Genomic DNA, 24,507 nt, shown 5'->3' on the forward strand with positions numbered 1-24,507 from the left:
TGTATGCTCAGCCAGGTGCACCACCACCTGACCCCTAATTTTTTATTTTTAAATCTTCTCCTCTTCCTCCTTTTAAAATCTTTATTTACTTATTTGATAGAGATAGCCAGAAATTGAGAGGAAGGGGGAGATAGAGAGGAAGAGATCTATCCCCAGCACCACCATAAGCCAGAACTGAGCAGTTTTCTAGTCAAAAAAGAAAAAAGAGAGAGATAAAGGGAGCTGGGCAGTGGCACAGTGGGTTAAGTGCACATGGCGCAAAGAGGAAGGACTGGCATGAGGATCCCGGTTTGAGTCCCTGGCTCCCCCCACCTGTGGACCTGCTCCCCACCTGTGGGGGTTCGCTTCACAGGCAGTAAAACAGGCGTCTTATTTTTCTCTCCCCTCTGTCTTTCCCTCCTCTCTCAATTTCTCTCTGTCCTATCCAACAACAATGACAGCAATAACAACAACAATAATAACAATGATGATAAACAACAAGGGCAACAAAAGGGAATAAATAAATAAGTAAATTAAGTTTAAAAGAGAGAGATAGTCAGACAGAGAGATAGAGAGACACCTGCAACACTGCTTCACCACTTGTGAAGCTTTTCCCCACAGATGGGGGCTGGGGGATTGAACCCAAGTCCTTGTGCATTGTAATATATGTGCTCAACCAGGTGCGCCACCACCCGGCCCCCTAATTTTTTAGATTTTATTTATTTATTGGATAGAGGCCAGAAAATTGAGAGGGAAGGGGGAGATAGAGGAAACACCTGCAGCCCTGCTTCACCACTCGTGAAGCTTTCCCCCTGCAGGTGAGGACCAGGGGCTCAAACCTGGGTCCTTGTGCACTGTAACATGTGCGCCCAACCAGGTGTGCCACCACCTGCCCCCCACTTTTTAACGAGGGCACTACTTAGCTCTATTATTATTATAAGGGGGGCTGAACCCACAACTTTGGCATCTCAGACATGAAAGTGTACATAACTAGTATGCTCTTTTCCTCACCAATTTAAAAAATATTTAATTTTTATTGGGTAGAGACAGAGAAATTGAGGGGGACGGGGAGACAGAGAGGGAGAGAGACAGAGAGACACCTACAGCCCTGCTTCACCACTTGCAAAGCTTTCCCCTGCAGGTGGGGACCAGGGGTATGAACCCAGGTCCTTGCACACTGTGGTGTGTGCTTAACCAGGTGGGCCACCGTTTTTGTTTTTTGTTTTTTCTATCCTCCAGGGTTATTGCTGGGGTTCGGTACCTGCACTAAAATCCACTGCTCCTGGAGGTTATTTTTTCCCCTTTGTTGTCCTTGTTTTTTATCGTCCTTGTTATTATTATTGTTGTTGTCATTGTTGTTGGATAGGACAGAGAGAAATTGAGAGAGGAGAAGAAAACAGAGAGGAGGAGAGAAAGACACCTGCAGACTCACTTCACTGCTTGTGAAGCAAAGCGACGCCCCTGCAGGTGGGCAGCCAGAGGCTCAAACGGGGATCCCTGTGTGGGTCCTAGCACTTCGCGCCATATGTGCTTAACCTGCTGTGCTACCGCCCGACCCACCAATTTTTTAAACACATTTTATTTAGTATAGAGACAGAGAAATTGAGAAGGAAGAGGGAGGTAGAGAGGAAGAGAGAGAGAGTCCTGCAGCGCTGCTTCACCACTCATGAAGCTTCCCCACAGTAGATGGGGACAAGGTGCTTGAAACTGGGTCCTTGTGAACCCAGCTCCCCAATTTATTTATTTATTTTCCCTTTTTTTGCTCTTATTTTATTGTAGTTATTGTTGTTGATGATGATGATGTCATCATTGTTGGATAGGACAGAGAGAAATGGAGAGAGGAAGGGAAGACAGAGAAGGGAAGAGAAAGACACCTGCCTGTGAAGCAACTCCCCTGTAGGTGGGAAGCTGGGGACTGGAACCAGGATCCTTCCACTGTTGGTCTGCTTCTAAGACCCCTTCTGTTTCATTGGTTTAATCCCCCCTGCTTAACACTGTATTCTATTTACATAACCACTGTTAACTAAGCACTACCCTGCCTGCAGGGCCTTGGTTTAATCCCCACTGGTTCATGATGTGTTTTTGCTCCGCCCCCTCTCATAGTACACCCTGATTTGGACCAGTCACTTTTTGCTCCACCCTCTCTTGGTCACATCCTGTTCCCACCCTACTTGGCTAGTATATATATAAGGACAGGATTGTGATTAGTTTTTAGTTAGTTTAGATGGTTTAGATTGTGCTGCCTTCCGCGTGAATAAAGAGATACTGCCTACAGCTCAGCCATGAGTTCCTGGTCCTCTGTCTCCCGTCAGTGAAGCTCAGCCCGGCATACCACCAGTCCTTGCGCTTTGTGCCATGTGCACTTAACCCACTGCGCTATCACCCAACCCCTCTATTTTTTTATGGCTTAAAAAATTTATTATTTTATTTATGTATTTATTCTCTTTTGTTGCCCTTGTTTTAGTTATTGTTTTTTTCCCCAAGCTCTCTAGGTGTTGTAAGACACCTCTGCAGTCTCTCTTACTCTTGTGAGAATTCTTTTTTTTTTTTTTTAATGTTTTACATTCAACAGTAAATACAATAGTTTGTACATGCATAACATTCCCCAGTTTCCCATTTAACAATACAACGCCCACTATGTCATTTATCATCCTTCATGGACCTGTATTCTCCCCACTCACCCACCCCAGAGTCTTTTACTTTGGTGCAATACGCCAATTCCATTTCAGGTTCTACTTGTGTTTTCTTTTCTGATCTTGTTTTTCAACTTCTGCCTGAGAGTGAGATCATCCCATATTCATCCTTCTGTTCCTGACTTATTTCACTCAACATGATTTTTTCAAGGTCCATCCAAGATTGGCTGAAAACGCTGAAGTCACCATTTTTTACAGCTGAGTAGTATTCCATTGTGTATATATACCACAACTTGCTCAGCCACTCATCTGTTGTTGGACACCTGGGTTACTTCCAGGTTTTGGCTATTACAAATTGTGCTGCCAAGAACATATGTGTACACAAATCTTTTTGGATGGATGTGTTGGGTTCCTTAGGATATATCCCCAGGAGAGGAATTACAGGGTCATAGGGTAGGTCCATTTCTAGCCTTCTGAGAGTTCTCCACAGAGGTTGGACCAATTGACATTCCCACCAGCAGTGCAGGAGGGTTCCTTTGACCCCACACCCTCTCCAGCATTTGCTGCTGTTACCTTTTCTGATGTATGACATTCTCACAGGAGTGAAGTGATAATCTCATTGTTGTCTTTATTTGCATTTCTCTGACAATCAGAGACTTGGAGCATTTTTTCATGTGTTTCTCAGCCTTTTGGATATCTTCTGTGGTGAATATTCTGTCCAAGTCCTCCCCCCATTTTTGGATGGGGTTATTTGTTGTCTTGTTGTTGCGTCTGGCAAGCTCTTTATATATGTTGGTTATTAAACTCTTATCTGATGTATGACATGTAAAGATCTTCTCCCATTCTGTGAGGGGTCTCTTGGTTTGGGTAGTGGTTTCTTTTGCTGTGAAGAAGCTTTTTAATGTGATGTAGTCCCATAGGTTTATACTTGCCTTAGTCTTCTTTGTAATTGGATTCGTTTCATTGAAAATGTCTTTAAAATTTATGCGGAAAAGAGTTCTGCCAATATTTTCCTCTAAGTATTTGATAGTTTGTGGTCTAACATCCAAGTCCTTGATCCACTTGGAATTTACTTTTGTATTCGGTGAAATACAGTGATTTAGTTTCATTCTTCTGCATGTTTCAACCCATTGTTTCCAACACCATTTGTTGAGACTCTGCTTTCCCCATGTAATAGTCTGGGCCCCTTTGTCAAAAATTAGATGTCCATAGGTGTGGGGCCTCATTTCTGGGCTCTCAATTCTATTCCACTGGTCAGTGTGTCTATTCATGTTCCAGTACCAAGCAGTTTTGATGACAATGGCCCTATAATACAGTTTGAGATCTGGGAATGTGATGCCTCCAGTTATGTTCTTTTTTCTCAAGATTGTTTTGGCAATTCTAGGTCTTTTCTGGTTCCAGATAAACATTTGTAGCATTTTTTCTATTCTCCTAAAAAATGTACTTGGGATCTTGATGGGGATAGCATTAAATTTGTAGATGGCTCTGGGTAATATATTCATTTTGATGATGTTAATTCTTCCAACCCATGAACATGGAATATCTTTCCACTTCTTTGTGTCTTTTTCAATTTCTTTGAGTAGGGACTCATAATTTTCAGTATACAAGTCTTTCACTTCTTTGGTTAGGTTTACTCCTAGATATTTTATTGTTTTAGTTGCTATAGTAAAAGGAATTGATTTCTGGATTTCAATTTCTTCTAACTTAGTGTTTGCATAGAGGAATGCCACTGACTTTTGAATGTTAATTTTATAGCCTGACACCTTACTGTATTGCCTGATGACTTCCAAAAGCTTCTTGCTGGATTCCTTAGGTTTTTCCATGTATACTATCATGTCATCTGCAAATAAGGAGAGTTTGACTTCTTCTCTTCCAATCTGTATCCCTTTAATTCCTTTCTCCTGCCTGATTGCTATGGCAAGAACTTCGAACACTATGTTGAATAGTAATGGTGATAGTGGGCATCCCTGTCTAGTACCTGATCTGAGGGGAAATGCTTCCAGTTTTTCACCATTGAGTATGATGTTGGCTGTAGGTTTGCTATATATAGACTCCACTATCTTCAGGAATTTTCCATCTATTCCCATTTTTTGTAGTGTTTTGATCATAAAGGGATGTTGTATTTTGTCAAAGGATTTCTCTGCATCTATTGATATGACCATGTAGTTTTTGGTCTTGCTTTTGTTGATATGGTGGATCACATTGATTTACGTATATTAAACCAACCTTGCATGCCTGGGATAAACCCCACTTGGTCATGATGAACAATCTTTTTGATATACTGTTGTATCCGGTTGGCTAGAATTTTGTTCAATATTTTCGCATCTATGTTCATCAGAGATATTGGTCTGTAGTTTTCTTTTTTGGTTGTGTCCCTGTCTGCTTTTGGTATCAGAGTGATGTTGGCTTCATAGAAGCTGGCAGGGAGTATTCCAGTGTCTTCAATCTTCTGGAAGACTTTTAAAAGTAGAGGTATTAGTTCTTCTTTGAAGGTTTTGTAGAATTCATTTGTAAAACCATCTGGTCCAGGACTTTTATTTTTGGGGAGATTTTTGATAACTGTTTCAATTTCATTAGCTGTGATGGGCCTGTTCATGTTATCCACTTCCTCTTTACTTAGTTTTGGAAGTTGGTAGGTATCTAGGAAATCGTTCATTTCTTCCAGGTTCTCTAGCTTGGTGGCATATAGTTGTTCATAGAAGCCTCGCATGATATGTTGAATTTCTGTGGTGTCTGTTGTGATATCTCCTCTTTCATTTAGTATCCGATTTTTTTGGTGCCAGGAGCCATTTCTCTTCTTGATAGATGATAAGCTTTGGGACAATGGAACCCCTCAAGACAAGTGTTAATTCCCCCCTGGGCAGGACATTTCCCCTTAGGTAAACCATTTATCAGTAATCAAGTGAGTCAACACAAGTGAGTCAACACACAGTTGGGCTTCCACCATTTGTTGCAAGGAACATTCCGCTTTGAAGTTTGCTCCACCCCCTCCCCCTCCTCCAGCATTCCCTCTCCTTCCCCAAAGCCTTATAATGCCTGTGTTCACAATAAAATTTTACAGCTTGATCGGAAACCTGTCTTGCTGTCATTCTTCGTGTCTCGTGTCCCTATCATTTCAGGTCTCATTGGGTTCCTAGCCCCTGTTCACCGCCCTGCTGGTCGGGGTAATTTGGGTCTTCTCCCTTTTTTGTTTTGTGAGTCTGGATAAAGGTTTGTTGATTTTGTTTACTCTTTCGAAGAACCAACATTTACTTTCGTTGATCTTTTGTATGGTTTTCCTATTCTCAATGTTATTTATTTCTGCCCTAACTTTAGTGATTTCTATCTTTCTCGTTGCTTTAGGGTTCCTTTGTTGTTCTTCTTCTAGGTCTTTAAGATGTGCAATCAGGCTGTTTACTTGTGCTTTTTCTTGTTTCCTAATGTGTGCTTGTATAGCTATGAACTTCCCTCTGAGGACTGCTTTAGCTGTGTCCCAAATATTTTGATAGCTTGTGTCTTCATTTTCATTGAACTCTCGAAACATTTTGATTTCTTCCTTGATTTCCTCTTTGACCCAGAAGTTGTTAAAAAGTGTACTGTTGAACTTCCACATTTTGGGACTGTTACTAATCTTTTATTGATTGTTAAGTGTTAGTTTAATTCCACTGTGGTCTGAGAAGATGCTTGGGATGATTTCAATGCTCTTGAATTGGCTGATGCTGTCTTTGTGGCCTAATATATGGTCTATCCTTGAGAATGACCCATGTGGATTTGAGTAAAATGTGTATTCCAATTTCTTGGGATGAATGACTCTGAAAATGTCCAGTAGTTCTAGTTTATCTATCTCTTCATTTAGCTCCCTTATGTCTTTATTGATTTTCTGCCTGGATGATCTGTCAAGTTGAGAAAGTGGGGTGTTGAAGTCCCCTACTATAATTGTGTTACTGTTAATATATTGCTGTAGCTCTTTCAGTAGACGTTTGATGTATTTAGATGGCTTCTCATTGGGTGCATAGATGTTAATAATAGTTAAGTACTCTTGATTGACTGATCCTCTGAGCATTAAGTAGTGTCCATTCCTATCTTTTTTAATCTTATCTATTTTAAAGTCTATCATGTCAGATATGAGAATAGCTGCTCCTGCCCTTTTGTGTGGGCCATTGGCTTGTATGATAGTTTTCTATCCTTTCATTTTGAGTCTGTATTTGTCTTGTTGAGTTAGGTGGGTTTCCTGTAGACAGCATATTGTTGGGTTGTGTTTTCTGATCCATCTTCCTACTCTGTGTCTTTTAATAGGTGAATTCAGACCATTGACATTTATTGATATCAAAGATTGAAGATATTTTAACGCCATTCTTGTAGAGTTTTAGAGTGTTTTGATATATGTCCTATTTGTGGTGGTGTGGTTGTTTATAGGAGACCTTTCAGAACTTCTTTTAGGGCAGGCTTGTTGATGGTTGATTCCTTCAACTGTTGCTTGTTCGAGAAGGTTTTGATGCCTCTATCTAGTCTGAATGACAGTCTAGCAGGATATAGTATTCTTGGCTGAAAGCCTTTCTCATTGAGCACTAGATAGATATCTTGCCATTCTCTTCTGGCCTGTAGTGTTTGTATGGAGAAGTCTGCTGCTAATCTTATGGGTTTTCCTTTGTAGGTGACTCTTTGTTTTTCTCTTGCAGCCTTCAGGATCCTTTCTTTATCCTTATTCCTTTCCATTCTAAGTATGATATGTCTTGGTGTCTTTAGGTCTGGGTTAATTCTGTTTGGGACCCTCTGTGCTTCTTGAATTTTTATATCTTTGATGTTGTCTAGACTAGAGAAGTTTTCAGCTACTATGGCCTGGAAAATGCTTTCTTCCTCTCCTTCTCTTTCTTCTTCTGGTATGCCAATAATGCATATATTGTTTCTTTTGAAGTCATCCCATAGGACTCTGTTGTTGTTTTCAGCATCTCTTAATCTCTTTTTTAGAGATCTCTTACTTCTTTTTTAGTTTTCTCTAATTCATCCTCAATCTTGCTAATTCTGTCTTCAGCCTCATAGATGCTATTCTCTCTGCCCTCTACTGTTTTCTGGAGTTCATCTATTTTGTTGCCCTGCTCTAATACTGTTTTAGCTTGTTCAGCTAGTTGCATTCTTAGCTCAGTGATTTCAGCTTTCAGCTCTCTAATAACCATGAGATAATTAGTATTTACTTCCATATTCTCATTTGTTGTTCTTGCATTTCTGATTACAATTTTTTCAAATTCTTTACTCACTCCTGTTATTATTTCCTTAGCTAATGTTTGGATGTTGAAGTCGTTATTTTGTGCTTCACCCTCTGGAGGACTTTTAGCTGGACTCTTGTCCTGGTTCGATTCTCCAATATTTTTTCTTGTTGTTTTAACCATTTTATATATTATGTTATGAGTTCCCTTTATCAGTACTTTTCAAATTATTGATCACTATTGCCTGGATTGACTTGTGTCTAAGTAAGTTAATTAAAGGGTTCACAGTGGTGGAAGTTAACAGTTATTTCAATCCCTGAGATGGAGCTCAGTGGTTTAAAAGCCTCTTTCTTTCTTTCTCTTTTTTTTTTCCTGTAGGCTATGGGAGCCTGAGGGCTTTTAAATTATCATTAGGTTTTTTAGCTTAATCAATGACTCCTGACCAAGAGATAAAGCAGGATGTGGCAGAGATAATCCAGTGGTTATGCAAAGAGACTTTCAGAGCCCCTCAGCTATGCCACCGAGGTATAGGTCTTCTGAGTTTCCTGGTTAGATCTCTGTCCCCTGGTGTCCCTTCCTGTCGCTGCTCCATATTCTGAGGGTAGTGGCAATGGAGACTCCGAGTTGCACTTGGTGAGTCTCTGGGGAGTCCTCTCCTCCCTTAAGCTGTTGTCCCCTTGTTGGTGGAGCAGACTGGAGGTGGTGTCTCAACTGATAAACTGCTGAATTGTTAGCAGTCACTTAATCTCTCCTTAGGCCCCTCTCTCCTCTCTGTCACCAGCCACGCGTGTTTGTACTCACCGGTGTTTTAGTGGGTTCCTGTGGTCATTTCTAGTCCTGTCCTGTTTCGGTCCTGGGTGGTCTCCTTTGGTATTCCTAGTTGATCCGGGAGAGGAGAGAAAGTGATCTGCTGCTCGTAGCTCCGCCTCCGGAAGTCGAATCCTGTTTTAGTTATTGTTGTTGTTATTGCTGTCATCATTATTGGATAGGACAGAGAAATGGAGAGAGGAGGGGAAGACTGGGAGAGAAAGAGAGACACCTGCAGACCTGCTTCACCACCTGTGAAGCGACTTCCCTGCAGGTGGGGAGCCGGGAGGGCTGGAACTGGGATCCTTACCCTGGTCCTTGTGTTTTGCACCACCTGCGCTTAACCCGTTGCTGCTACCGCCCGACTATTTATTTGTTTGTTTGTTTATTTTGATGCTCAGATCGGAATTTAATGAGTTTGAAAGAAGACACACAGTTCTGATGACCATGCTTTGTGCATTTGCACAAGATGGGGTTGGTAGCACAGTGTGCTGGGCCCCCCATTTTAGGTGAAGAGGTCCAAGATGTATATTCCTGGGCTAGCTGCCCTGCCATCCTCCCCAAAACCAACAACCAGGTGCCCAGGCTGGCGCCCTGGGGTGGGCAGCAGGGCAGCGCAGCGGTGGGAGCGGGAGGCCGTATGGCAGACTTCCTCCTTGTACCAGTAGGCGCGGGCGGGGGGGGTCCAGGCGGAGCGTGTAGACGCTCCCGAAGCGGTGCTGCGTGCGCGTCCAGCCCTTGCAGCCCGCCACCCGCAGCTCGCGGTCCTATAGGCGGGTGCAGGTGTGGTTGCTGAGGCCCGCTGGGGCCTGGCTGCCGGTGGCTGGGGCCCAGGCCTCCCACTGCCCGAGCTCCGTGGCCATCGTGGCCACCGAGGCTCTGCGGCGCGCCCCGTCCCAACCGCCCACCATGCACAGCCAGCGGCTGCCCAGCGCGGCCACGTCGTGGTGGCTACGCCCCGTGGCGCCCAAGCCACCTGCTCGCACCGCCCGGCCGCCCGCCGGCTCCAGCAGCACCGCGTCGGCGCTCTGCTCGGGCGCCCTCAGCCAGCAGCCCCCCACACACACACCAGGTAGAAGCGCCCCCCCCCCACCCCAGCTCGGTGCACGAGTGAAAGATCCGCGCCAGCAGCTCGTCCCCGGCCACTGGCAGCCAGGTCCAGCCGTGGCCGTCCGCCACAGCCGAAAGGCGGACTGGGGAACTCGGCGCCCCGGCCCCAGAGGGCCGCCCACCGGCTTATTTTTTAAATTTCTGTATTGAGGGATTAATGTTTTACTTTCAACAGTAAATACAATAGTTTGTACAAAACATTTCTCAGTTTTCCATATAACAATACAACCTCCACTGGGTTTTCTGTCATTCTTTTTGGACCTATACTCTTCCCCCCACCCACACCAGACTCTCTTTTTTTTTTTTTTTTTTTTTTTTTTAATGAGAAAGATAGGAGGAGAGAGGGAAAGAACCAGACATCACTCGGTACATGTGCTACCAGGGATTGAACTCAGCACTTAATGCTTGAGAGTCCAGTGCTTTATTCACTGCACCACCTCCCGGACCACACACACCAGCCTTTTACTTTGGTGCAATACGCCAATTCCAGTTCAGGTTCTACTTGTGTTTTCTCTTCTGATTTTGTTTTTCAACTTCTGCCTGATATTCCCATATTCATCCTTCTGTTTCTGACTTATTTCATTTAACATGGTTTCTTCAAGATCCATCCAAGATGGATGAAAATGGTGAAGTCACCATTTTTTATAGCTGAGTAGTAAGTATTATATTGTGTATATATACCACAACTTGCTCAGCCACTCATCTGTTGTTGGACACCTGGGTTGCTTCCAGGTTTTGGCTATTACAAATTGTGCTGCTATGAATATAGGTATACACAGATCTTTTTGGATAGATGTGTTGTGTTTCTTAGGATATATCCCCAGGAGAGGAATTGCAGGGTCATACAGAGGGTTCACTTGTGAGAGTTCTCCAGACTGCTCTCCACAGAGGTTGGACCAATTGACATTCCCACCAGCAGTGCAGGAGGGTTCCTTTGACCCCACAACCTCTGCAGGATTTGTTGCTGCTACCTTTTCTGATGTATGACATTCTCAGAGGATTGAAGTGGTATCTCATTGTTGTCTTTATTTGCATTTTTCTGACAATCAAAGACTTGGAGCATTTTTTCATGTGTTTCTTGGCCTTTTGGATCTCTTCTGTGGTGAATATTCTGTCCATGTCCTCTCCCCATTTTTGGATGGGGTCATTGTTTTCTTGTTGTTGGGTTTGGCAATCTCTTTATATCTTTTGGTTATTAAACTCTTGTCTGATGTATGGCATGTAAAGATCTTCTCCCATTCTGTGAGGGGTCTCTTTGGGTATTGGCTTCTTTTGCTGTGCAGAAGCTTTTTACTTTGATGTAGTCCCATAGGCTTATACTTGCCTTAGTCTGAAATTGGGTTTGTTTCATTGAAGATGTCTTTAAATTTTATGCCGAAAAGAGTTCTGCCAATATTTTCCTCTAAGTATCTGATGTTTCTGGTCTAACATCCAAGTCCTTGATCCACTTGGAATTTACTTTTGTGTTTGGTGAGACATAGTGGTTCAGTTTCATTCTTCTGCATGTTTCAACCCATTTTTCCCAACACCATTTGTTGAAGAGACTCTTCTTTCTCCATTGAAAAGTCTGGGCACCTTTGTCAAAGATTAGATGTCTTTAGGTGTGGGTGTTTACTTCTGGGCTCTCAATTCTATTCCACTGGTCAGTGTGTCTATTCATGTTCCAGTACCAAGCAGTTTTGATTACAATGGCCTTATAATACAATTTGAGACCTGGGAGTGTGGTGACTTCAGTTCTGTTCTTTCTTCTCAAGATTGTTTTGGCAATTTTAGGTCTTTTCTGGTTCCACTATATATTTATTCTTAATACTAGACCATTGCTTCTGCTTAGCTCTGATTTATGGTGACATTCCATAATATACCTGGGACCTTGGAGCCTCAGGCATGAAAGTCTTTTTGCATAACCATTATGTTATCACCTCTGCCCAAGAAAGGTTTTCAGTTGGAATGTCCCTCAAGGTTTTCCTCATAATTAGACTGGGCTCCTGTGTCCTTGTGAGAAATCCCACAGAGAGACAAGAGCATTTTCTTTTTTTTTTTTTTTTAATTTCTTTATTGGGGAATTAATGTTTTACATTCAACAGTGAATACAATAGTTTGTACATACATAACATTCCCCAGTTTCCCATATAACAGTACAACCCCCACTAGGTCGCTGTCATCCTTCTTGGACCTGTATTCTCCCCACCCACCCACCCCAGAGTCTTTTACTTTGGTGAGATATGCCAGTTCCATTTCAGGTTCTACTTGGTTTTTTTTTTTTTTTTTTCTGATCTTGTTTTTCAACTTCTGCCTGAGAGTGAGATCATCCCATATTCATCCTTCTGTTTCTGACTTATTTCACTTAACATGAATTTTTCAAGGTCCATCCAAGATCAGCTGAAAATGGTGAAGTCACCATTTTTTACAGCTGTAAAATGGTGACTTTTTACAGTAGTATTCCATTGTGTATATATACCACAACTTGCTCAGCCACTCATCTGTTGTTGGACACCACACAAGAGCATTTTCCAAACAGTTTATCTAGGGTGCGTGGCAAGGACCAAATCAAGACTGATGGATGCTGACCTTAACCTTGATTCTCCAAGGGAATGTGGAATGTGATCAAGCTTCTCTCCTTTTTAAACTCATACCCTCCTCCACCTCTACACACCGATATCATTTCCATTAATTCCTCTTTGGAACTGAGTCATTATAGGTATTCCATGATATTTTTTCCTCAGGTGACTTCATGGATTCAAGGCTGAATTTTTTAAAGATTATATATATTTTAAATTTTGTTTATTTACTTTTTTTTGGATAGAGACAGAAGGGGAAGCAGAGAGGGAGTGAGATAGAGACCTGCAGCACTGCTTCATCGCTTGTAAAGCTTTCCCTCTTGCAGGTAGGGGGTCGGGTGGGGACTTGAACCATAGTCCTTGCACACTGTAATGTCTGCTGTCAACCAGTTTCACCACCACCCAGCCCCTTAAGATATATTTATTTATTCCCTTTTGTTGCTCTTGTTGTTTTATAGTTGTAGTTATTATTGTTGTTGTCATTGTTGCATAGGACAGAGAGAAATGGAGAGAGGAGGGAAAGACAGAGAGGGGGAGAGAAAGATAGACACCTGCAGACCTGCTTCACCGATTATGAAGCAACTCCCCTGCAGGTGGGGAGCTGGGGGCTCGAACCCAGATCCTCACGCCAGTCCTTGCACTTTGAGCCACCTGCGCTTAACCTGCTGTGCTACCATCTGACTCCCAAAATATATTTATTAATGAGAAAAAATGATAATAGATAAGAGTAAACAGAGCATCACTCTAGCACATAAAATGCTAGGAGTAGAACTTGGGATCTCAGGATTGAGTATCCCACATTTTATCTAATTGCACCACCTCCAAGACCAGTCCAGGCCCACTTTTCATATAAAAAGACAGACAGAGAGTCAGAGGGAAAGAGTAACTGCCAAGAATTGAACTCAGTACTGTCGAATGTAAAACATTAATTCCCCAATAAATAAAAAAATTAAAAAAATTAAAAATTAAAAAATTAAAAAATTAAAAAAATTAAAAAAATTTAAAAAAAAGAAATAAATTATTTAAAATAAATAAATAAATAAATACATAAAATATTTAATATATATATAAAAAAAAATAATTGAACTCAGGATTCATCCACTATGCCACTTCCCTAACCACAATTTCTCTTTTCTTCTCTCCCCTTTCCTTCTTTCCCCTTTTCCCCTCCCTCATTTCCTTCCTTCCTTCCTTCCTTCCTTCCTTCCTTCCTTCCTTCCTCCCTCCCTTCCTTTCTCTCTCAATCTCTCTCTCTCTCTTTTCCTTCCAGAGCAGTGCTCAGCTCTGGCTGAGCAGTGATGCAGGGATTGAATCTGGGACTTTGGAACGTCAGGCATGAGAATCTCTTTGCATAATAATGTTATATCCATGCCCTTTTGGCTTTTTTTTTTTTTTTTTTTTTTTTTAGTGAGAAAGAAAGAGAGAAGGAGGGAGGGAGAAGGAACCAGAGCATTACTGGAATATTTGTTTGTTTGTTTGTTTGATTTACCGGAACACTGCTCCAGGGCTGGGCAATGGCGCACCTGGTTGAGCGCACATGTTACAATGAGCAAGGGTCCAGGTTTGAGCCCCTGGTCCTCACCTGCAGGGCGAAAGCTTCACAAGTGGTAAAGCAGGGCTGCAAATGTCTCTATCTATCACCTTTTCCTCTCAGTTTCTGGCTGTCTCTATCCAGTAAATAAATAAAGATAATTTGGGGCAGAGGGTAGATAGCATAATGGTTATACAAAGAGACTCAAGCCTGAGGCTTCAAAGTCCCAGGTTCAGTCCCCTACACCACCATAAGCCAGAGCTGAGCAGTGCTTCTTCTTTTCTTTTCTTTTCTTTTTTTTTTTTTGTTTTTTTTTTGTTTTTTACCAGAGCAATGAAGGATTGAACCTGGAACTTTGGAGCCTCAGGCATGAGAGTCTTTCTGCATAACCATTATCCATTATGCTATCTACCCTTGCCCCACTGGCACCTTCAATGCAAGGAATCAAACTTGGGACATCAGTATGGAGTGTCCAGCACTTTACCCACTGTGCAACCTCCTATGACAGTTCCTTTTATTTTTCCTTCAAGATTTATTTTTATTTATAATGAGAGAGAGAGAGAGGGAGAGAGAAAGAAAAAAAATCTAGAGCACTGCCTGGTACATAAGTTACCAGGAACCTCAAACATGAGAAACAGGTGCCTTACCTGTTGAGCTATTTCCCCTAGTCACTACATTTCTTCAGTTTGAGTCATGGTCCAATACCACATTTATTTATTTATTTATTTACATATTTATATTGGGTAAAGACAGAGAAATTGAGAGGGAAGGGCTTGAAGACAGGGAGGGAGGGAGAGAAAGAGAGAGAGAGAGAGAGATCTATAGCATAGCCTTATCATTTACAAAGCTTTCCCCATGCAGTTGGGGACTAGAGGTTTGAACTCAGGTTCATGCATATTGTAACATGTGAGCTCAACCATGTACTCCACCATTCAACATCCCAATACTACTATAACAACAACTACTACTACTTATTATTATGTACAAACTGATCCACATTTGGTCTCTGGAAAGTGTCTCACTTGGCTCCTGTGTTCATCTAACAACTCCACCTTACTGTTTTATCTGTTTTAGGATGTACTTATTTATGTAATGGCTAGGAGTGAGGTAGGTAAGAGAAGGGAAAAAGAGGAGCGAGATAGAGGGGAAAGTGTGTGTGTGTGTGTGTGTGTGTTACAGAGAGAGAGAGAAAGCGTCACTCCTACATATGTATTTCTGAGGACTGAACTCATAACTTCATGCCTAAGAGACCAACACTTTACCCATTGCTCTGCCTCCCAGAACACTCTTAATTCGTTTGTTTGTTTACATGGATTTATTTATTTATGTATTTATTTATTTATTACCAGAGCACTGTTCAACTTTGCTTTATGGTGGTGTGGGATTGAATCTGGGACTTTGGAGTCTCAGGAATAAGTCTCTGCATAACCCTTATGCTATCTACCCTAGCAGGGATTTGTTTGTTTGTTTGTTTGTTGTTTTCTGGAGGTCTTCTCTGTTTCATAGTGGTGCTGAGATTGAACCTGGGACCCTGAGTACCTCAGACATGAAAGTCTTTTTGTATAACTATGACACTATCTCCCCAATCCTACACTGCCATGCTTTCTGTATTACAAAATACTCCATGTAAATTTTATAGTCTCCTGCCTCATCCTGAGAAGCAATCACTTCTCCAAGGAGAATGTCAGGGTGAAGTTTGCATCTGAGTAGTTGTGTGTCTGGTTGGATGTTGATGCAGCCTAGTTGGGAGGACAGGAGTAAGGCTCAAGCTACTTTAGGAGGGATTTTCCCTATAAGAGCAGCCAGAACTGCAAGTCCTCAGCTGAGAAAGCAGTGACTCATAAGGTCTCTGGAGGTTTCCTCCCTCCCCTTCTTGCTGACTGTCCTTAAACCAGCACAAAAGGACCTCGATCAGGAGCTGTCTCCACCCATGGGACCATTGAAGAATGGCTTGTGACAAGCCAAGTCAGAGGCCAAGTTGGATCTTTACCAGTTGCCAACAGAACACCCCACCAACATGGGTGACCGTGTGTGTGTGTGTGTGTGTGTGTGTGTGTGTGTGTGTGTGTGTGTGTGTGTGCTTCTTTTAACCAGAGCACTGTTCAGCTCTGATTTACGGTGGTACAAGGGTTTGAACTTGGGGCTTTGGAGCTTTAAGTATGAAAGTTTCTTTTGTATTTTGAGAAAGAGAATAGCACCAAAGCTTCTTTCAATGCTGTGGAGGCCAGCTTCAAATCTGAACCTCACACATGGCAAAACAGTGCACTATCCAAATGAGTTATTTTACCAACCCTAATTATTTTATTTATTTATTTTTTATATTTATTTATTCCCTTTTGTTGCCCTTGTTGTTTTATTGTTGTAGTTATTATTGTTGTTGTCGTTGTTGGATAGGACAGAGAGAAATGGAGAGAGGAGGGGAAGACAGAGAGGGGAGAGAAAGATAGACACCTGCAGACCTGCTTCACCGCCTGTGAAGCGACTCCCCTGCAGGTGGGGAGCCGGGGTTCGAACCGGGATCCTTATGCCGGTCCTTGTGCTTTGCGCCACCTGCGCTTAACCCGCTGCGCTACAGCCCGACTCCCAACCCTAATTATTTTTAATGATTTATTTTATTTTATTTTACCTCCAGGGTTATTTCTGGAGCTTGATGCCTGTACTATAAATCCACTGCTCCTGGAGGCCATTTTTCCCATTTTGTTGCACTTGTTGTTGTCATTATTATTGTTGTCGTTGCTGTTGTTGGATAGGACAGAGAGAAATCGAGAGAGGAAGGAAGATAGAGAGGGGGAGAGAAAGACAAACACCTGCTGACCTGCTTCACCACCTGTGAAGTGACCCGCCTGCAGGTGGGAAGCTGGGGGTTGAACAGGGACCCTTATGCTGTTCCTTGCTTCGCACCACGTGCACTTAACCTGCTATGCTACCACCCAACTCCCTATTTATTTATGAGGGAGAGGGAACCAGAGCATCATTGGTGTATCCCATAAAGGGAATTTAACTCATGCTTGATCTACTGCAACAGCTCCCAGACTACTGTGTGCATTATCTATTCCCCCCAGCATAAATGATTAACAGAATTATTCTAAAATGTGTAGCTACAGAGGGAAAAGAAACTATTACTGAAATTTGGTTGTTAAGATAGGAGCAGTGTGAAGAGCACGTGTGTGTGTGGGGGGGGATGATTTGGTCCCAGACACCTGGACCAAGGCAGTTTGCCCAGGTGCACTTAATCATGAACTGCTACACCAGCAGAGCTGTCAGAAGAGAGCTTGCTTCACCTGTCATTTTATAGAGCTGAGATAGAAGAGGAGTTTTCTCAGGACTCATCTGGCTAATGAGCTAAAGAGCTATGAATTCTGGGTGATGAATTCTGATGATGGTGAGGTCTTTCAAATCTTACCCATTTGTTTATTTATTTAAGTTTAGCCACTAGGTTTCACTGGGACTCTGTGCCTGCACAACTCCATCATACCTGGTGACCAAATATTTTTTCTTTGTGATACAGGGTAAGACAGAGACAGAGATAGGGAAGAAGGGAGGGAAAGAAAGAAATGGAGAGACACTTAAGCACTGCGTCACCTCTTCAGAAATAGGTAATGCAGGAGAAAGACATTGGGATAGAGAAATATTGTAGTGGTCTGGGAGATGGGACAGTGGATCAAGCACTGAACTCTCAAGCATGAGGTCCTGAGTTCAATCTCTGGCAGCACATGTACCAGAGTGATATCTGGTTCTTTATCTCTACCCTTTCTCATTAATAAATAAACAAAATATTAAAAAAGAGAAGTATTGTAAATACTTGGGACCCTACCATTTCCTTCACAATCAAGATTGTAATGATTATCTCTCAAAGAAGAGTTGTGAGTTTGATCCCAGGTATCACATGTGCCAGAATAAAGCTCTGTTTCTCTCTCTCCCTCATAATTAATAAATAAATCTATTAAAAATTTTAATGGTGGGACTCAGGCGGTAGCACAGCGGGTTAAGCGCAGGTGGCACAAAGTGCAAGGACCGGCCTAAGGATTCCGGTTCGAGCCCCCGGCTCCCCATCTGCAGGGGAGTCGCTTCACAGGCAACTGCAGGTCTGCAGGTGTCTCTCTTTCTCTCTCCCTCTCTGTCTTTCCTTCATCTCTCCATTTCTCTCTGTCCTATCCAACAATGACGACAACAATAATAACTACAATAGTAAAACAACTAGGGCAACAAAAGGGAATAAATAAATAAATTTTTTTTAAATATTTAAAAATAAAAAAAATTAATGGTTATATCAGCAGTTTTCTAACTAGTTTTCTTTCCTCTCAACTGAAAAAAATTACTAATCATCATCTCAATAATCAGAGATATTGAGACTTTGCCCAAAATATTTAGAGATTTGGGTGTATTTTTGCAGTACCATTTTTTTTTTCCCCTCCAGAGTTATCGCTGGGACTTGGTGCCTGCCTGCACTATGAATCCACTGCTCCTGGAGACCATTTTTCCCATTTTTGTTGCCCTTGTTGTGGTTGTTATTGTTATTGTTGTTATAGCTGTTGTTGTTGGATAGGACAGAGAAATCTAGAGAGAAGGGGAAGATGGGGGGGGGGGTTGGCAGAGAAAGATAGACACCTGCAGACCTGCTTCATCACCTGTGAAGCAATGCCCTCCAGGTCGGGAGCCAGGGGCTTGAACTGGGATCCTTACTGTGGTTCTTGCACTTTGCGCCTGGTGTGCTTAACCTGCTGTGCTACTGCCCGGCCCCCTGCAGTACCATTTTTTTTTAGAAATAAAACTGTCTCTTTACCATCATCATAAGTGATGTGCTTTCTATAATCTTAGGGTTGTTTGTTTTGTAAGATTTATTGATGAGAAAGCATCAGAACATCACTATGGCACATACAATGCAAGGGACTGAATTCAGGACCTCACGCTTGAGAGTCCAACACTTTATCCACTGCACCACCTCCCAGGCCGTGATTTTTTTTTAAAGATATATTTTATGTATTGGGCAGGGGAGATGTCATAAGTGTTAAGCAAAAAGACACGAGGCTCCAAATTCCCAGGTTGAATCCACCCTGCACCACCTGAGCTGCACTCTGGTCTTTGTCCCTCTCTTTCATTAAAACAAGTGGGTAACTTGGGATGGCTAGTCTCAGTCTGGGAGCTCTGAGGGAAGTGGGCAGGCTAGGACTGCAGCTTTTGATGATCAAGGAGATAATATGAAAGGCCCTAGGAATTTAGAAGATATCCGTGAGAACTGTCCTTGAGGATCCTGCCCTATAGCTCCTCCTGGAACCAGAATGCTTTCAGACCTTTAGGCCCTTGGGTGGAGCCTATGGAAAGATTCTGAAGCAGCACATCCTTTCCAGATTTATCTTCATAATTTACACATTTTTGTTTTATTTACTTTAACCAGCACACTTCTCAACTCTGGTTTGATGCTAGGGATTAAAGTTAGGACTTCATGAAAATCTTTTTGCATAGCCATTATGCTATCTCCTTAGCCTATATACATATTTTGTTTGCTTGTGTGTGAAGATTTATTTACTTTTTAAAAATACTTACATATGTGTGAGAGAAAGAACTGGAGCATCACTCTGGCACATGCGATATTGGGGATTAAATATGGGATTTCATGCCTGAGAGTCCAATGCTTTATCCACTGTGTCTTCTCTTAGCATCACATTTTTACCTTTACAATTTTATTTATTTATTTATTATTTATTTTAGATAGAGACAGGCAGAGAGAAAGAATGAAAGAGACCACAGTACTCAAGTTACCTTCAGTGTGGTGGGGGGTTGGGTTGAACCTGAGTTGTGAGCATGGCAATGTAGCACATCATCCAGGTGAATGATTTTGCTGGCCCAAAATATTTATTTAGTAATGAGAGAACCAGAGCATGACCCTAGCAAACGCAATGCCAGGGATCAAACTCAGGACCTCTTGTTTGAGAACCCAAAGCTTTATCCAGTGCATCAGCACCTGATTTCACAATTCACACATTTTAAAAAACACTCTTTAAAGCAGATTAGGCAGACTTTGTATCCTGGTACACACAGTTTTTTTTTTTTACTTTTTTGGTATTTATTTATTTATGTATTAGAGATAGCCAGAAATTGAGAGGAAAGGGATGACAGAGAGGGAGAGACAGGCACTTGTAGTACTGCTTCACCGCTTATGAAGGTGAGGACTAGGGGTTCGACCCGGGTCCTTGCGCACTCAACTAGGTGTACCACCATCCAGCCCACAGGTCTGTTGTGTTTTTTTTTGTTGTTGTTGTTTTACCAGAGCTCTGGCTTATGGGGTGCAGGGGATTGAACCTGGGACTTTGGAGCCTCAGGCATGAGAGTCTGTTTGCATAACCATTATGCTATCTACTCCTGCCCCGGTCTGTTTTTTGATGGAATTTAAACATGGAGCTTTGGTGGAATTTTGGGTATTCTGTATTTACTTTTAGTCTTGGACAGCTTTCTCTGCCAAAATAACTCATTTTCGGAGACTCGCTGTCTTCATTTGTACCTACAAGTGTTCTCTCAGCACTAGCTTTCCGCTCACTTTCTCTGTGCGTTCCAAGATTTCTTGGCCTCTGGGTGAGTTGTAGAGGGAGGTCTCCAGGTGGATGAGCGGGGCCCTAGATATGCAGATCAGGTGGTGGGCCAGTCTATGCAGATGATCGGGCGGGTTTCCGCTCCTCGTGGTAGGCCGACGAGACGGGTGGGCGGGGCTCCTAGTGGTATGTAGATAAGGCTGGCTGACCCGAGTGGCTGGATATGCAGATGAGATGGGCGGGGCCCACATATACCCGCTTGTAGCGGCCGCCAGCCATCCAGCCTCCGCCGATTCAGCCAGAGGCTGCCGGAGCTGCGGCGCCTGCTCCCCTCAGCGCCGCGGAGCCTGTGCAGCGTCCCCCGAGCGGGCCATGCCCCCACGGGAGCTGAGCGAGTCCGAGTCGTCTCCGCTGCGGGCCCCTACCCCTCCCCCCCGGCGGGGCAGCGCGTCCCCGGAGCTGGGTATTAAGTGTGTGCTGGTGGGCGACGGCGCGGTGGGCAAAAGCAGCCTCATCGTCAGCTACACCTGCAACGGATACCCGGCGCGCTACCGGCCCACGGCTCTGGACACCTTCTCGGGTATGTGCCGGCGCCCTGGCGCTGCGGGGCTGGGTGGGGCCGTGCCCCCGAAGCGGGCGCGGCGGGGTGGGAGGCCTGATGGGAGACTAGGTGGAGGGGGCCGCTGAGGAAGCCCCGGATGCCCCTCCTGACATGGTCTGCACCCTGGGCCTCTGCAGTGCAAGTCTTGGTGGATGGAGCCCCCGTGCGCATTGAGCTCTGGGACACAGCAGGACAGGTGAGAAACCCGGGACCTCGGCAGGTCTAGGTGTGCGGGGCAGGGGGCGGCCTCGAAGCTCTGGAGGGGCGGGAGCCCGCTGGCCTAGCAGAAAGGGAGAAAGCCTTGATCCCCTCTTCCAAGTCTCTGCTGTCCAGCCCCAGAAAACAGGCTGACCTACCCACTCCCTTAAGCCCCCTGACGCCCAGGCCTTCCCACCCCAGGAAGACTTTGACCGCCTGCGCTCCCTCTGCTACCCGGACACTGACGTCTTCCTGGCCTGCTTCAGCGTGGTGCAGCCCAGCTCCTTCGAGAACATCACGGAGAAATGGCTGCCGGAGATCCGCACCCACAACCCGCAGGCTCCGGTGTTGCTGGTGGGCACCCAGGCCGACCTGAGGGACGATGTCAATGTGCTGATCCAACTGGACCAGGGGGGCCAAGAAGGCCCAGTGCCCCAGCCCCAGGCTCAGGGCTTGGCCGAGAAGATCAGGGCCTGCTGCTACCTGGAGTGTTCGGCCTTGACGCAGAAGAACCTGAAGGAGGTGTTTGACTCGGCTATCCTCAGCGCCATCGAGCACAAAGCCAGACTGGAGAAGAAGCTGAACGCCAAGGGCGTGCGCACTCTCTCCCGCTGCCGCTGGAAGAAGTTCTTCTGCTTTGTCTGAGCTGCAGGGCCAGCGGAGACAGCAGCGGGCCACTGGCCACAGACTTGCAGGGACTGCGGACAGGGCCAGGCCACTCGGGGGCCTCGGTTCCCCCATTGAAGGCTGTGAGGTGCAGACCTCTAGCTGCCAGTTCTTGTGTTCAGATGCGCCTGGGGCCTCGAGGAAGGAAGGCTGTGACTCGGATATTAGTAGGATTTCTGTGGTCAAGGCTCACAAGGGAGGAAATCTGGGAGTCAGCCACTTCTGGGCAGTTTGGGATCCAATTCCAAATTTCTTCTCAGGAGGCGAGGTCAGCCTGAATCAGGGTCAACCCCAGTGGTGGTTTCCACCCTTTCCTTGATACATGGGTGAGGAAGAGTCAGGGGGAGCAGGTGGACATGTTGGAATGCTGGAAAGCTCCCAGCACTGAACTGGAGAGATGTTTGGGGTGGATGGAGTGAGAGGTTAGCAGGAGAGTGGGGCAGGACAGAAAGCAAGGCTAAAGAGGCCAGTAATGAAGGAAGACCATGAGGACAGGTGAGAGGAAGAACACCAAGAGTATTCAACAGGGAAGGAGGGAGAGCTGGGAGGACAGAAGTGGGGCAGCTGGGGAAGCATTGACACCTGGGCTGCCCTCCAGCCCCCAGGCCAGGCAGGGCGGGGCTGGTCCCTGGGAAGAACTGGGTCTCTGGACTCCCCAGGCACTGCCCAAACTGGCTGGGCTAGGAGTTGGGCAGGAAATGAGAGAGGCCAGTCCTAGGGAGGAGAGGGGGAGGGAAGGAGCTGCAAACCAGCCTGCTGGGGGGGGGGGGTGTCACTTTTCCCCCAAGGTCCCAGCTGGAAGGGAGGACAGAGCAGAGTTGGCAAATAAAGCCTGGATTTCTGAAGCTGTTGTCTCTGTGTTTCTTGGCGTGAACCAGCCTTTGCTCCCTAGTAGTGCTCCTCCACAGAGACACGGAGTGAAGGACTGCGGTTAGACTGACAGGTGGGGCTGGACTGAATGGGACAGAAGGGGAGGGGGGTTGGGGGGGGAGAAAATAGGTGTGGGGCTCCCTACATAGAGCTTAGTTGGTTCCCAGGAGAACTAGCGTGGGAAGCAGCCTGGAAACGGGTTTCCCCAGGTGTCAGGGCCAGAGCTGCTTTCCCATGACCTCATCTGCCAAGGTGCCCCGCCCCAGTCCCCCTCCTTTCTCTAGCACTGCTCAGCTCTGTGGTGAGCCTGTGTATCTGCTCTGACACTCCCACCAGCCCACAGGGCTCAGCCTTACAGTTTTAGCAGGAGGGAACCCCTATGCAGCCTAAGTCTTGTTAAATGTGGGGCTGGTGGGACTCAGTACTGAACCTTGGCTCTCAAAGGCCATAAAAGAACCTAGTTAAGGGACCAGCAAAATAACTCACTTGTATAGTGTGCCTGCTTTGCTATGTACACCACCCAGGTTCAAGCCCAGCCCCCACCTCATTGGAGAAAGTCTGAGTGTTGTAGTCTCTTTCCCTCTCTGTCTCTATCTTGAAAAGTTAGCTGAGGGGTAGGGTGGGGGGGCACCTGGTTGAGCGCACATGTTACAATGACCAAGGACCCAGGTTTGAGCCCCTGCAGAGGGAAAGCTTTGCAAATGGTGAAGCAGGGCTGCAGGTGTCTTCTCTGTCTCCCTCTCTATCACCCCTTTCCCTCTTGATTTCTGGCTGTCTCCAATTAATAGATTAAATTTTTTTTTTGGGTTAGCTGAGTGGTGAAGCCTTGGCAATGACAAAAAAATGTCAAAGTGATAGTTAGAAATTGTTTTTTAAAAACTTACAAAATTTGGGAGTCACGCAGCGGGTTAAGCACACATGGTGCAAAGCGCAAGGACCAGCGCAAGGATCCTGGTTTGAGCCCCTGGCTCCCCACCTGCAGGGGGGTCGCTTCACAAATGGTGAAACAGGTCTGCAGGTATTTTTCTCTCACCCTCTCTGTCTTCCCCTCTTCTCTCCACTTCTCTGTCCTATCCAACAACAATGACATCAAAAACAATAATAACTACAACAATAAAACAGCAAGGGCAACAAAAGTTTTTTTAAAAAACTTCCAAATTTTTAAAAAATATATTATTTGGGGGGAGCCAGATGGTGGTGTACCCAGTTGAGCATGCATATTACCATATGCAAGGGTCTGGATTCAAGTCCTCAGTCCCCACCTGTTGGGGGGGGGGGGTTTGTTGCTTCACAAGCAGTGAAGCAGGCCTGAAGGTTTCTTTTTTAAAAAAATTAATTTATTTGTGAGAAAGATAGAGAAAGAACCAGACATCACTCTGGTACATGTGCTACCGGGGATCCAACTCAGGCCCTCATAGCTGAGAATCTAATGTTTAATCTACTGTGCCACCTCCCGGACCACGGTCTGCGGGTTTGTATCTTTCTCCCTATCCTCAATCCCCTCTCAAGTTCTCTCTGTTCTAACAAATAAAACGGGGGAGGGGGAGTGTCAGCACCAAGCCCCAGTGATAACCCTGGTAGCAATTAAAAATATGTAAATAAAATTATTTTTAAAAGATATAATATTTTCAAGTCTTTTTTTTCCAGATCACTGCTCAGCTCTGGCTTATGATAATATGAGGGGTTGAACCTGAGACTTTGAAGCTTCAGGGATGACTCTTTGCATAACTATTATACTGTCTCCCTTGCTCTCATTTTTAAGTCTTTATCCTTAAAAAAAATTTTTTTTAATGAAAGAGAACCAGAGAATTACACTGCTGTATATGATGATGGGGAACAAACTC

General features: G+C 44.5%; 1 protein-coding gene and 1 pseudogene across 1 annotated transcript; one reads left to right on the forward strand and one right to left on the reverse strand.

Moving 5' to 3' along the window:
• Positions 1–8,767: 8,767 nt before the first annotated feature.
• On the reverse strand, positions 8,768–12,405 carry LOC103126862 (kelch domain-containing protein 9-like; annotated as a pseudogene).
• An 8,151-nt stretch (positions 12,406–20,556) lies between these two features.
• Positions 20,557–22,638, forward strand: RHOV (ras homolog family member V). Its single transcript, XM_007537771.3, has 3 exons — positions 20,557–20,908; positions 21,067–21,125; positions 21,329–22,638. Exons 1-3 carry the CDS (start codon positions 20,563–20,565, stop codon positions 21,770–21,772), a joined length of 849 nt encoding a protein of 282 aa, XP_007537833.2. The 5' UTR covers positions 20,557–20,562; the 3' UTR covers positions 21,773–22,638.
• The last annotated feature ends 1,869 nt before the right edge of the window (positions 22,639–24,507 follow it).

Source organism: Erinaceus europaeus, chromosome 16, assembly GCF_950295315.1.
Source record: "Erinaceus europaeus chromosome 16, mEriEur2.1, whole genome shotgun sequence".
In the NCBI taxonomy this organism is placed as follows: domain Eukaryota; kingdom Metazoa; phylum Chordata; class Mammalia; order Eulipotyphla; family Erinaceidae; genus Erinaceus; species Erinaceus europaeus.

What these genes read in the sequence shown, in the direction of transcription:
- RHOV (XM_007537771.3), top strand. Translation starts at nt 20,563, where the DNA reads ATGGGCGGGGCCCACATATACCCGCTTGTAGCGGCCGCCAGCCATCCA. An exon ending in GGCTCTGGACACCTTCTCGG is followed by an intron (nt 20,909 to 21,066) that starts GTATGTGCCGGC and finishes GGGCCTCTGCAG; the next exon opens with TGCAAGTCTTGGTGGATGGA. An exon ending in TCTGGGACACAGCAGGACAG is followed by an intron (nt 21,126 to 21,328) that starts GTGAGAAACCCG and finishes TTCCCACCCCAG; the next exon opens with GAAGACTTTGACCGCCTGCG.